We start from the raw sequence: 13742 nt of genomic DNA on the forward strand, positions 1-13742 counted from the left end.
AACGTATCGACCAATCAGAAACGAAGAGTGTCGGATTAGTTGAGCCTGCGACGTATACATTTTGGAATGCAAGTAGTGACCAGTGAAAAGATGGTGCTTTAATGGTGAGATATTCGTTCCGTGGTCGTTCCTAGCATCCTAGCCGACAAACCGTGGTTGCCAGCCATATTGTTTTACCGCAGTGTTTGTTTTGGTGCAGCCTAGTCAGAACACGAAGAAATCCGAAGGGATCGACAGAAAGGAAGACGGCAGAACTAGAGTGCAGTTAAAGAAACTATCCAGGCAGTGCGCGTATACGGTGATTTTGCTGTATTTTCCGGCATAATCATCGTACCTCGCGGGCTAAGCCCATAATCTGAGTGTCAGTTGTGAACGGGACGGTAGAAGAGAGAAATGGCCTGCGCCACACTAAAAAGATCTTTGGAGTTCGACCCGGTACATAGTCATGGTCGTCCTAGTAAACGACGACGATGTGTACCAATGTGTATTTCCCCTGGCACATCGACCCAAGCTAATTCCAGGCCACAAAATCCTTCGCCCTTCGGCGAAGTAACCCATAAACTGACGCCTGGTAATTACTTATAAGTTACGGCCATTTTCCTTTTTTTTTCCTTTCTATTTCGTTCTTTCTTACCGCGATATGACAGAGAAAAAATGAATGGTTAAATCGTAACAGCGATTTAAAACTTGAATTCGCGACGTTTAAATGGGGGGAAAGGTGCGGCGTTTAAGTAGGGGAAGGTGGATAAATCATATGGTAATGTAGTAACGGACATAGAGGATCAAGTCCCCTTTTTTCCGTATTTATAAACGTGTTTTCAGACAATTGTCTGATTTTATAATATTATAAATCGGCTGTTGAAATAAAATATGTTTATGTTTCAATGCGTCCCGTCTCTAGTATTTTTTAAAATGTTCTGCCCAAGTAATTAATTTGCAACAAATTATTAAATACTATTAATCAAGATTTTAAAAACTATATTATTTCAAATTTAGAAATTATCGTAATTGTCTTTTTTTTAATTGAACATATATATAACTAAATCTTTGAACAAAATTTAATATTCTAAAAAAATACAATACTTTGAATGAAAATAATCTATTTGTATACAGAAAAAATGGCTGCCAACATAAGAGAAGAGATTCGGAGACTGCATCGACGCAAACAATTGCATTTTAGTCCTCAAAACAATACTGGTGATTCTTCAGACATGGAAGGCCCTCCTTCTAGTCCATCTGCTTGTGGTTCAAATTCATGTAGTTATAGTGGAAAAGAGAAACCTTTATTTACATTCAGACAGGTGATTTACAATTTATCAGTTTAATTATTTTCTCAAACAAAAAAAAAACCTGTTCAACTAATCAATGATTTTATAGGTGGGATTGATCTGTGAACGAATGCTTAAAGAACAGGAGACACAAATTCGAGAAGAATATGATCAGATTTTAAATATGAAACTTTCTGAGCAATATGATGCTTTTGTTAAATTCACCTATGATCAGATACAAAAGAGATTTGAATCTGCAGCTGCGCCAAGCTGTAAATAATATTCATTAATTTGTTAATTTTTGAACAAATTTTCTTTATATTTTCAGATATATATTTATAATCTTTTTTTAATATTTCAGATCTATCCTAAAACCAGATTTTTAATTATAAGGATACGTTTCTGTGAAAAATATTAGGTAAGATATATATAATATGTCCATTTTAAGTGTTTACATGTAATTATTTCTATAAATATCAGAAATATAAAAAATGTTTCAGATAAAAGTTATGTGGTATTAAAGTGGTTATATTATGATAATAATTGTTTGACTTTGATTAATATCAGAATGTCACATTTAAATTTTTAAATGGATCGCTATATTTTTTATTGCTTATTTTTATAGCTAATATTGAGATGTATTCAAAATGTTGTTTTATATTTTCCATAGATTCCTATTGAGTTATCAACCCTAAAAATTTTCGCGTTGTCGGCATTAACCATTTAAAACGGACATATATAATGTTCACATAAGATTAAATTGTACACTTAACACCAGTAGAAAAAATATTTCATTTATTAATGATTATAATAAAATTTTCTATTAGTTTTTTTTATTATAGATTTCTACTGTGTGAGAAAAATTTTGCTTGAAATTTAAGTCGAGGAATGCAGCACCACTTCGTTCAAGAACATCTTTAAGAAATTCAAACTACGACTTACATTAAAAAATGTGTCTGGTAAAAACAAAAAAAAAAATATAAAAAAAATTAGTGATGTAAGTTTAGTAGATTTGCAGCAAACAGCAATCATACTACAAAAATTTACAATGTATACTATTAAAACTAACAATATTTGTACTGGCCAATGTTAGAAATGCGCTGGTATCAGGGAACTGTACTGAGATTCTAGTTATGTACAAACATGTAGGAATTATACACAGTGCATGATTATGCTTGGAGTCAAGAGCTTGACTTGCACAGGGTTCTGTAATATCACGTAATTGAAAATAGATCAAACTGTTCATTTCTTGCCCATTTTAACAAAAGATGAAATGACAAAGAATGATACAGATAATTCCTTAATTTAATAATACATGTATTAGATATTGCTCAATCATATGCGAATACTCTTGTAACGCAAATATAAAATAATGTATATTGAGGTTTGGCAGAAAGTACTGTGCATATGAAGAGATATTACATAATTAAATTATCTCTCGGGGAAAGTTGTTTTCGTTGAATCTTAGTGGTATTTTATTTTTGAAAATTGTAAGATAATTATATGCAATCTATTCAGAAAATCATATTTCAATGTTCTTTTGCGTATATGATTCATTGTCTATAAATTTTCAATGTAAGCAACATTTCCCGTATGGATGTGTTCGAATTTAAATAACGTACATAACTTGTAGAACTATGTACATTATTCGATATTTCGTTCCTTGAAGTCAAAAATTGATTTTTAAAATTTCAAGTCATTGATTTGTCGCGTTTACTTAAATTTTGTTGAGTTTTTGTTATGTGTTAATTTTTTTCTAGCAAAAATATTCCTTTATTTAATATACGAATATAAAAGTTTGTAAAGAATTCAAGATAAGATATAGTATGTAGCATTGTACGAACATATTGTCAAAAATGAATATTTGAAATAAAGATTTCATAAAATTTCGCAAATATTTCTGTTCCCTGGTAGCAACGACTTTCTTTATCATAATAAAGCAGTAAATAATGAATATATAATACTTATACCTTAATTGTGCCTATTAGATGCGATACATATTATCTAATGTTATTGATTTTTAAATTTTTAGTTTATACTCTCTCATTTTTATATTATATCTCGTGTTCCCTTGTTTTTTTTTTTTTTTGTATTTAAATAAATGAGGAAGCAATATGAATGAGGCTTTCTTGGTTGCTGCATGCATTTTGCTTTGTTGTAGCATGACATTTACTCACTGAAAAAACATTAGGTACCAAGAAATATTTATTCAAGAAAATTTCTGTGAACTTGTTACAATTTATTTTCATTCTAATATTTGTACATTGGAAGAGAGAAATTTTGTTTTCCTACCTATAAAATTACATTTTGAAAAAGGGCATTAAGAATTGCCTTATTCATTCCCGAAAGAAAGGTGTCTTTCAGTTACCAGAACAATTTGGGAACACAATGTTAGTGTTCATACACGATAATATACATAATATGTCAAATGTTTTCTTAGTGCAAAGTGCGAAAAAAGAAAGGAATATAAGTGGTTCTAATTGTCAATAATAAGTAATATCTACTTCAGAAAAACACTGTTTTCCATTAAGAAAAATTTTGTGAAAATATATTGACGAGATTCTTTAAGAACTCAAGGGATTAATTTCAATTAAAATACCTCCATATTATATTATGTAAACACTTATTATTGAAATAAATATAAATATAAGACTGATCACATGTATTTCTTTATTTTAACCTACTTAAATTAATTGAATGTAGTTCAACATATTTTTTTTTTGTATAAATGTTTAAAAAATAATTCATATATTGTACAAAAATATTCACACTACTGTTTAACCATGTTTTCTAGTTGAAAGTGCATGAACTACTGAGTCAGTTCCACAATATGTATAACAAAATTCTTACATACATGTTCCAATCTCATTAACTAACTTGTGTAATAAACTAATGCTATTAGTAGTATGGCTTCAAGTAAAGAAGCCCTTCCAAGACTATATGAAGTTCCCTGTTCTTGCTAAGAGACTGTCACTTCTGGGCGGGAAATAAACTTCTGGTAGTTCATTTAATTGGAGAAAGGGTGCCAAATGTTTCCTCTCTTGTTTTTGGCTTTTGTTGTAGCCATCAAAGTATTTAAGAAAACAACTCCAAATGGTAAGTTACAAAATATTAGCATCAATATGTAACAATGCAATATTTTTCCATAAACAATATTTAAAAAATTAGTAGCTTTATTTGAGCAATTTGTTTTTAAATTATAATTTCTTATTAATTACAGGAAAAGTCACAGTTTACCTTGGTAAAAGAGATTTCATTGATCACTTGGATAGCATAGATCCCATTGATGGTATTGTTGTTGTTGAAAATGATTATCTTCAGGGCCGAAAAATTTATGGACAGGTAAAAAATAAAAAATCTATATAAGATTATATATACATTCCTATATCATACATCATATGAAAAGAACTTTATTGCTTTATTCTTCAGGTAACAACAATTTTTCGCTATGGACGGGAGGAAGATGAAGTTATGGGTGTTAAATTTAGCAGAGAACTGGTTTTATGCCGGGAACAAATAGTTCCAATAAAAAAGGAAAAGCAAGATATGACACCAGTTCAAGAACGTCTTCTAAAACGTCTTGGAGCAAATGCATATCCATTTTTATTTCAATTTCCACAAAGTTCTCCTAGTTCTGTTACATTGCAACCTGGTGATGATGATCAGGGAAAACCATTAGGAGTAGAATATACTGTTCGAATATATGTTGGTGAACATGAAGAAGACAAGGTAATGTCCATAATTAAATATTTATATATAATACATATATATATGTATGTATATGTATATATGTAAATGTATGTATGTAATTTATAATTTATATATAGGGACATAAAAGATCATCTGTTGCATTAGCTATAAAAAAATTACAATATGCCCCACCTACAAGAGGACGTAAATTGCCTAGTTCTCTGGTTTCAAAAGGATTTACTTTCTCTCAAGGTAAACTGAATTTGGAAGTTACACTTGATAGGGAAATATATTATCATGGAGAAAAAGTAGCTGCAAATGTTATAGTTACTAACAATTCTCGAAAGGCAGTAAAAAATATTAAGGTATATATAAATATATGTAAATATATATACATATATAATGGCATAGTATTGTATTTAGCATAATTTTAATAACTAAATATTTTAGCTCTTTGTGGTACAACATTGCGAGGTAACAATGGTTAATACTCAATTTTCTCGACACGTGGCTAGTTTGGAAACACGCGAAGGTTGTCCAATTACACCTGGAGCATCCTTTACGAAGCAATTTTATCTTGTTCCATTAGCCAGTAGCAATAAAGATCGTCGTGGAATTGCTCTTGACGGTCATTTGAAGGTATGGTAAAAATAATATGATTCAATAAATAAATAAATATAACTCTCGTTGCATTCACTCTGTATATCTTTGTTGATATTTTAGGATGACGATGTAAATCTTGCATCTTCAACTCTTGTCGCAGATGGTAAAACTCCTAGTGATGCTATGGGTATTGTTATTTCTTATTCTATTCGAGTAAAATTGAATTGTGGAACATTGGGAGGTGAATTAGTTACAGATGTTCCATTTAAACTAATGCATCCAGCTCCTGGTAAATAAATTTTATTATTGAACACAATATTACTAATTAATTTAATATTTAACATATTCAGTAAAAAAATGATACTAAATAATTTATTTTTTATTTAATTTTTTTATTTATTAATTCCTTTATCTTTACAGGAGCTGTAGAAAAAGAAAAAGCTACTTTGAAGAAGAATAAGAGCATTGAAAGGGCACGATATGAGAATTCTTGTTATTCAAATGATGATGATGACAATATCGTGTTTGAGGATTTTGCTCGTTTGCGTTTGAATGAACCAGAGTAAAAAACAGCACTTGAAAAAAGAAAAATACTTATTTTGAAAGAATCTTAGATTCACAATTCTTTGTAGTAATTTTAAATCAAAATGTAATAGAAGTATATGCATATATGTAGAATTCGTCGATTCTAGGATTCTTTTGATATGAGTTATATCTAACAACTGAAAAAATAATAAAAGTACGGAAGGTAAAAAAAATTAGAATATCCATATATGACTATTGGTATATGGAACTGAATATTAATATATCAAGAACAATATAATAAAAAAAAAGTACAAAAAAAGCGAAAAGCATCATAAAAAATGTATATCGTCTTATAATTTCTATCCGGTAGTGGTGGTCGGTTAGAAATTCACATAAAGACGAAAAAAAAAAAGATTTTAAGTAAGCTTAATAAGTAATTTATATTTGGCTAAGATTAAAATTTTCCCGCCTTACCAGAAGTGACATGTATGCTATTAACTTTGATTTATGGTGATTATAACGTGTCTGTAAAATGTTCGTTTATTACAAACTGACATTGTTGAGCTATATCTGTATATTAGAAGAAAAATATAAAAATTTCAAAATGTTAATTTCTGAGTTTGTTTGCTTTATATTTAATTAAAAATATTAATTGTTTTGAATGAAAATAAGAAAAATGAATATTTACCAAACCCAGAAAATTATTTATTTTATAACTATACAAAATATTACAAGAATTTTAATAATCGCTCAGTCTTGTAAAGCATTGTTTATCAATGCTGACTGCATTTTGATTAGTCATACATATGTGAATAATATTCTTGATATGTTTGAATATATGCTTCTTTTTCCACTGGTGTCATTTCTGCTATTAATGCATCATTTACATCTGCAATAGCAACTGTTTTTCCTGCAACAGTTACAGTTGGTACAAGATCTTCATCTTCAGAATCCATTGTTTCTACTTCTCCTAAAAAAATTTTAGAAAATTTCGTAATTTAATTTTAATGTTAAAATGATAATTTTACAAGCTATTTAATACATTTTACAAAAATAATACCTGTATCAATAGCTTGCATTTCTGCAACTTCTTCATTGTCACTGCTATCACTAGATTCTTGAGGTAATACAGATTTTATAGCAGCTGTTGAATTTGTTCCTCCTTTTTTCTCATGAGCCAGTAATACAGACATTATATCTTCCCCTTGTTTATTATTAGTTGTGGTTGTATTAGTAGCAGTAGCTGCAGCTTTATCCAAAATATTTTCTTGTGCGTTAACTCCATCAGGCTAAAACAATATAAAAAGTAAGGCAAAAAATATTGCTGAAAGATATAACAAAATAATTTTTAAAACAAAAAAAACTAAATTTTTAACCAAAATTTACCTGTGAATCAGCGTTAATAACAGTACTTTCCATCATCCAAATTGGTCTTTCCTTTCTCCTGCTTGCTGCATTATCATCAATAGAATCATCGCCAATTGTAACATCTACTCTTGTATCTTCTACCATGAAGCCAGATGATGACCTTGTAGCTTCACCAGACCATTGTTCACCAGGTGCTCTTAGACTACTTGGTTTTCTTGTATCGATACTAAAAAAGGAGAATATAAATAATATGCAAGAACGTTGGTGCATTAATAACAATTTTATTAAAAATCTGTACCCTTTAATGGTATTTATATCAACTGGTTCAGGTTCTAATACTTCAGGAGCTAATTTGATACCTTCAACTTCCCTTAATAAAATATAAAGAGGTTCTAATTGTTCATTGAATTTAGCTAATAATAATCTTGAATCTTTTTTAGGAAGGGCAGACTGATCTTCTTCTACTACTTCACGGCAATATGTACATCTAAATTCACCAGTAGTCATATCAAATAACTGATCTGCCTATATTATATCATAGTAATAAGTATTTTATTATCAGTAAGTTTATAAGGTAATAAATCTATGTTTTACAAATATTCCTCATGTTTTATCTCTTTTACTTTTATTTGTTATATAACTAAAATATTTGAGAAATTATAATTTACAATTTATAATTTACCTCAAGATCAGTAAAAGTTTTTAAACAATTTGTACATTTAAAACTGGCTCTACTAGTTGCATCTCTTTCTTCAGTTTCCATTCTTTTTCTCATTAAATCTAATTTATATTTAACCACATTTACAAAAGTCTAAAATATAAAATGTAAAATAATTAATTTGATAAAAAAAAAAAAATAAAGGCTTTGTCTTACCTTATAATTAATAAAATAATAGTTGACTTTTTGTGCTTTTCCATCTGATCCAGTTTCCATTTTTAATCTAACTTGTATAAATTTATCATTACGTAATGTAGATATTCTAGCTCTTAACATTTTACGTTCAAACTTTAAAAGTTCACAAATATCATCTTCTTTCATACCTAATAAAATACGATAATGAAATGTTGTAATTACAATATTACTATACGTATATAGAATGTACTTACATGGATTTCTAACCAACATATCAACAATTAATGCATCTTCTATTGTATAAAATCCACGCACTACTAAACGTGCTAATTGCTTTAAACTACTGGGAACTTCTGTGACAAGTCTTTCTTCACTACTCATCTTGTTTTTAGTTACATGGAATAAAATATGAGAATTACTGCAAAAATTTTGATAAATCATTATAATTTTTACATAAATTATATTTATATTTCTGTTTGTATAATATACTTTATAAACACTTAGCACTTTATTAATTTCACAATTATATTGAAATGATGTTATTAATTATATATTTCATACAATTTACTATTTTCAGTTTAATTTGTCGTAAAAAATACTAACCTTTAAAGTAGTATAAGTAATATATTTATCATTAAATATTTCAAATAAATATCAATATAAACAAAATAAATTATATATTACAATATTAAATGTATATTCTTTCAAAATAAATAAAAAACCAATGGAAGAAAATACATTATTTCATTGTTTGATTAAATATGACAAAGCACCGTTCTAACGGACGCTTCTTTATCAGTATAATAGTTTTTAGGTTATGTATTCTTAATACAAAATTATCAAAAACTATCTGTCAAACAACAGGAATAAAGGAACAAAAAGATATATCTTTTTCATGTAATTTCATAAAAATTACTAATGGCTGCAATCGATAAAGTTAAGATTATTGTTGTTGGTGATTCTGGTAAGAATATATATATATATAAAGCAATTCTATAATACTTTTTGTTATTGTCATTACTTATTATATTATCTATCTATCTATCATTATCTATTATTTTGTTAATTACAACATAAATATTATATTTATTACTAAAATATGTTATAATTGCATAATTTACTTATATATAAAATTGTATTTCATATATTTCGTACATATTTCTATGACATCATTTGTAGGTTATCTATTACTTTTTTGACACACATACACACGCACGCGCGTTCGCACGTGATTAGATAATTATTAAAGATTTTTTTTTTTTTATATTTAGGTGTTGGAAAAACATCATTAACACATTTAATATGTCAACAACAACCTATTAGGAATCCTTCATGGACTATAGGTTGCTCAGTGGAAGTTAAATTACATGAATATAAAGAAGGAACCCCTAATCAGAGGAGATATTTTATTGAATTATGGGATGTTGGAGGAAGTCAAAATCATAAAAATACAAGATCTGTTTTTTATAACCCTACAAATGGTATAAACATAAAATATATAACAATGAAATAAAAATTTAACAATTATTAATCACTATTAATAATATAGGTATCATATTAGTCCATGATTTAACAAACAGAAAATCACAACAAAATCTTCAAAAGTGGCTTGAAGAAGTTTTAAGCAAAGATAGTAATTATATGAAATCAAAGCCATTTGATGATTTTGATCCTGAAAAATTTGTAGGATCTACGCAGGTAATATAAATCATTCCTAACATAATTTCATAATCTTTTAGCATGTTCTTTTATATAAATAAAATAATTTTTCCAGATACCAATTTTAGTTATTGGTACTAAATTAGATTTAATTGCTGAAGTCAGATCAAGTATACATAGACGTTCTTCAACTATTGCAGAGGAATGTGGTGCTGATGAAATATTTTTGGTATATCATTTGTTTTTTAATTATTATACATTGGTATTATTTGCTTCAAGTTAATGTTGTTTTTAGGATTGTCATCAAGTGAGATCACTAGCTGCTGGTTCTAGCTCTTCTGTCAAATTGAGTAGATTTTTTGATAAAGTCATTGAAAGACGATATTATTCATTAAAAGAAGGAATCAGTCCTGACAAACGAAGACTGCCAATGAGTAGTGTTCCTTATAGTTCTAAAATTTATCATAATGATTGAAATTCAGAGAAAATCCATTGTATCTATTTTTATCATTAATAGAATTTTTGTTCCTAAATTTCTTATACTACATTCCTAATTTGTATGAGATATATATTTGTTGTTATTGAAATATATATCTAAACTATTAAAATAAAATATTACAAATAATTATTTAAAGACTATTGTTAAGATATTTATGTATAAAATATAATAAAAATATACATTTTAAATTAAAATATTAAATATGTTTTATTTCTTATATAATTATATATAAATATAAAATATTTATTTAGTTGAAATATTCAAAATGAATGGTATTTTATATTTTGTTATTTTTACATAATATAGTTTGTGAACAAGGCTTTAAGCATCAGTATAAATTCTTATGAACGAATCATGTTTGATGATTCCATATTACTTTTTTAATTACGTCATGACAAAACGCGCGATAGATAACTTTTGAAATTGAATTTCTCTGTAGACGAAATTTTTTTTTAATAATATTAAAACATCATGAAAGAATCAATTTTGATAAATAACAAGAAAGGATGTAAACAGAAGCGTAAGTACATATAATTTGGTTATACATTTGCCAATTATTCAGTTTATCAAATTTATCAATATCATACTTCACACCTACCTTTTTCAATTTCCTAGTGTGCGTATTCTATTTTAAGGTAGATACATGTGATATGTTTTTATACGTAATATAAAGGTTATCATACATCATCTGTCAGCTAAAATTCGATAAATATGTGAATATTTTTAATCCTACTCATTAGACAATTTTTCTATATTTTGCTAATTTTTTAAATTAAATGTATATTTATCAAATATTTGTTCGTAAGAGTGAACATTTTTCTAATCTAATTATTAATAATATGTATAAGTAATGTACATAAGTAATAAATTATGACCTTTTCCTTAGGACATCTTTCTCTATGATGACTTACTTGTTACCAAAAAAATTTTTCAATCAAAACTATTTTACAAATTTGTCCAACAAATTTGTGCAACATATTCAAAGTCATGGATATGTTCATGATGTTGGTTTAATCGAAAAAGGCCCAGTTGCTATGTTAAAAAATAAAATTGCCAAAGGAGAGTTAATGGAAGATGAACATCAAATAAATGTTGCTAAAACATTACAAAGTATTTATGAAGAAATAAATGGATATAAACCTGAAGAATTCAACTTATTGGACAAATGGCTAGGTAGAAAAAGGAAACAACCACCAAAAGGGCTATATATTTATGGAGCAGTTGGTGGAGGTAAAACAATGTTAATGGATCTTTTCTATGAATGTTGCCAGGTATTATACTCTATAGTTCATATAATTATGGCATGTGGTTTTACCATCATTAATTAAATCAGCATATAATTGAAATATATTATTTTAGATAGAAAATAAGAAAAGAGTCCATTTTCACTCTTTTATGGTGGATGTACATAATAAAGTTCATGAAGTAAAGAAAAATATTGTACGAGATGTTAGTAGTACTAAACTTCAACCATTTGATCCAATACCACCAGTTGCCAAAAGTATTACTGAAGAAGCATGGTTACTTTGTTTTGATGAATTTCAGGTTTAATTCTAAAACATACAACTAATTATTTATGATTTAATTTAATATATATTAATAAAAGTTTATATATCATAGGTAACTGATATTGCAGATGCTATGATACTGAAACGATTATTTACTGAACTCTTTAATAATGGTGTAATAGTTATTGCAACTAGTAATAGAGCACCTGATGATTTATATAAAAATGGATTACAAAGAGGAAATTTTATTCCATTTATACAGGTTTTAAAAAATTATTGTATTATAAATTCTCTAGATTCTGGTATAGATTATAGACTAAAAACAGGACTTACAGATGAAAAGATTTATTTCATGTATGTCCACTTATGTACAGATAAAACATATAGTAAGATATTTTTTTTTAAAGAAAGATTAATTATTACAGAAAAGGAAAAGATGCAACAAGTGATGTGGACAAAGTGTTTAAATATTTATGCTCACAGGAAAATGATGTTGTGAGGTCTCGGACTATTTCTATAAGAGGTCGTAATGTTACGTTTGAAAGAACCTGTGGTCAAGTATTGGATTCAACCTTTGCAGAATTATGTGATAGAGTAGGTTTATTATTAAAAACTTTCATTACTTGTTTACAACATTATTATAAATAAATTTTCATTTGTAGCCACTTGGTGCTAGTGATTATTTAGAACTAAGTCAAGCATTTCATACAGTCATTATAAGAGACGTACCACAATTAGATTTTCGTCTTAAATCACAAACTAGAAGATTTATTACATTAATTGATACACTATATGATAATAAGGTAGGCTGAAATATATTTTATTTATTTTACACATTTAATCATTTAAATTATTATAAATATTTATACTGATATGAGCAAACATTTGTCAGGTACGAGTTGTAATATCTGCAGCTGTTCCACATACAAAACTTTTCGTGCCAGAAGGAGATAATGAATATACAGATGAAAAACGAATGCTAATGGATGATTTAAAAATATCGCATGGTTCAGTAAGTTATGAAACAATCATCATTATGCAGTTATTATTTTCCACTGTATAATTTTATAATTTTGTATTTTGTATCTTTAATAGGATGATCATAAATCTAATCTTTTTACTGGAGAAGAAGAACTTTTTGCTTTCGATCGCACTGTATCACGACTTTCTGAGATGCAAACAGCGCGATATTGGGAACAATGGCAACATTATAGATAATAATAATTTAAATTAATAAAAATTTCAATAGTTTTGTTTAGGAATTTTTTCATTTAGGTGATCAAATCGCGAACTATTGGTAGTTAACTTGTTGGTAATCAATTTTCAAAAAAGGTACAGTATTAATTTGAAAAGAATAATAAATACTTTCAAGTACGCTATATTAGAGATATATTAAATTTGCATAAAATATATCACAATGTATTTCAGAAAATATTTATAATATTTATTTCTAGTACATAAATTTATTTATTTTGTATTCCATTCATAAATGGATATTCAGCAATAAAGAATTGATATAATAAAAATTTAAGTATTAAATAATATCTAATAATAATTTAAATAATATCTAATATACTTATTAATAATTAGAAAATCGATCATTTTTCATTTTAGCAATCATTACAAAACAACTTCTTTATTTAAACTCGAATATCTTTAATGCTTTCCCAAATCAAAATTAATAATTAATAATGAAAAAATTAAAAATTACACTGATTAATGATTTGCATTTTAGAATAAACATTTTTTAATTTGAAAAAAGAGTATTT

The 13742-nt window shown here is 27.1% G+C and overlaps 5 protein-coding genes across 14 annotated transcripts; 4 read left to right on the top strand and 1 right to left on the bottom strand.

Annotated features, from left to right (window-relative positions):
- Positions 1 to 4: 4 nt before the first annotated feature.
- Positions 5 to 2223, top strand: LOC122528186 (akirin-2). The gene is made up of 6 exons (XM_043653051.1): positions 5 to 104; positions 200 to 571; positions 1114 to 1301; positions 1378 to 1540; positions 1630 to 1686; positions 2111 to 2223. The coding sequence occupies exons 2-5, from the start codon at positions 394 to 396 to the stop codon at positions 1638 to 1640; spliced, it is 540 nt and encodes a 179-aa protein (XP_043508986.1). The 5' UTR covers positions 5 to 104; positions 200 to 393; the 3' UTR covers positions 1641 to 1686; positions 2111 to 2223.
- Positions 2224 to 4174: 1951 nt separating this feature from the next.
- LOC122528184 (arrestin homolog) lies at positions 4175 to 6697 on the top strand. Of its 2 annotated transcripts, XM_043653048.1 has the most exons (7): positions 4175 to 4364; positions 4489 to 4610; positions 4698 to 4997; positions 5096 to 5323; positions 5409 to 5597; positions 5682 to 5850; positions 5982 to 6697. In XM_043653048.1, exons 1-7 carry the CDS (start codon positions 4298 to 4300, stop codon positions 6125 to 6127), a joined length of 1221 nt encoding a protein of 406 aa, XP_043508983.1. In that variant the 5' UTR covers positions 4175 to 4297; the 3' UTR covers positions 6128 to 6697. The 2 variants fall into 2 exon arrangements, with proteins under 2 accessions (XP_043508983.1, XP_043508984.1); XM_043653049.1 differs by lacking the exon at positions 5096 to 5323.
- Positions 6698 to 6749: 52 nt separating this feature from the next.
- On the bottom strand, positions 6750 to 9538 carry LOC122528183 (general transcription factor IIE subunit 1). Of its 4 annotated transcripts, XM_043653044.1 has the most exons (9): positions 8911 to 9112; positions 8562 to 8725; positions 8329 to 8495; positions 8137 to 8265; positions 7753 to 7979; positions 7473 to 7680; positions 7147 to 7375; positions 6835 to 7056; positions 6750 to 6801 (listed from the first exon to the last, which is right to left on the bottom strand). In XM_043653044.1, the coding sequence occupies exons 2-8, from the start codon at positions 8686 to 8688 to the stop codon at positions 6881 to 6883; spliced, it is 1263 nt and encodes a 420-aa protein (XP_043508979.1). In that variant the 5' UTR covers positions 8689 to 8725; positions 8911 to 9112; the 3' UTR covers positions 6750 to 6801; positions 6835 to 6880. The 4 variants fall into 4 exon arrangements, with proteins under 4 accessions (XP_043508979.1, XP_043508980.1, XP_043508978.1 ...); XM_043653045.1 differs by lacking the exons at positions 6750 to 6801; positions 8911 to 9112 and adding an exon at positions 9463 to 9538 and having other exon boundaries at positions 6809 to 7056; positions 8562 to 8688; XM_043653043.1 differs by lacking the exon at positions 6750 to 6801 and having other exon boundaries at positions 6809 to 7056.
- Positions 9110 to 10598, top strand: LOC122528185 (rab-like protein 3). Its single transcript, XM_043653050.1, has 5 exons — positions 9110 to 9271; positions 9579 to 9788; positions 9857 to 10005; positions 10082 to 10195; positions 10262 to 10598. The coding sequence occupies exons 1-5, from the start codon at positions 9226 to 9228 to the stop codon at positions 10439 to 10441; spliced, it is 699 nt and encodes a 232-aa protein (XP_043508985.1). The 5' UTR covers positions 9110 to 9225; the 3' UTR covers positions 10442 to 10598.
- A 293-nt stretch (positions 10599 to 10891) lies between these two features.
- On the top strand, positions 10892 to 13398 carry LOC122528205 (putative ATPase N2B). 6 transcript variants are annotated; one of them, XM_043653087.1, is made up of 8 exons: positions 10892 to 10985; positions 11352 to 11736; positions 11825 to 12010; positions 12086 to 12327; positions 12399 to 12567; positions 12636 to 12776; positions 12866 to 12985; positions 13069 to 13398. In XM_043653087.1, exons 2-8 carry the CDS (start codon positions 11365 to 11367, stop codon positions 13189 to 13191), a joined length of 1353 nt encoding a protein of 450 aa, XP_043509022.1. In that variant the 5' UTR covers positions 10892 to 10985; positions 11352 to 11364; the 3' UTR covers positions 13192 to 13398. The 6 variants fall into 6 exon arrangements, with proteins under 6 accessions (XP_043509022.1, XP_043509026.1, XP_043509021.1 ...); XM_043653091.1 differs by lacking the exon at positions 10892 to 10985 and adding an exon at positions 11082 to 11100; XM_043653086.1 differs by lacking the exon at positions 10892 to 10985 and adding an exon at positions 11088 to 11178.
- Positions 13399 to 13742: the final 344 nt, after the last annotated feature.

This window comes from Frieseomelitta varia, unplaced genomic scaffold, assembly GCF_011392965.1.
Source record: "Frieseomelitta varia isolate USP_RPSP 00005682 unplaced genomic scaffold, Fvar_1.2 scaffold_247, whole genome shotgun sequence".
Lineage (NCBI taxonomy): Eukaryota > Metazoa > Arthropoda > Insecta > Hymenoptera > Apidae > Frieseomelitta > Frieseomelitta varia.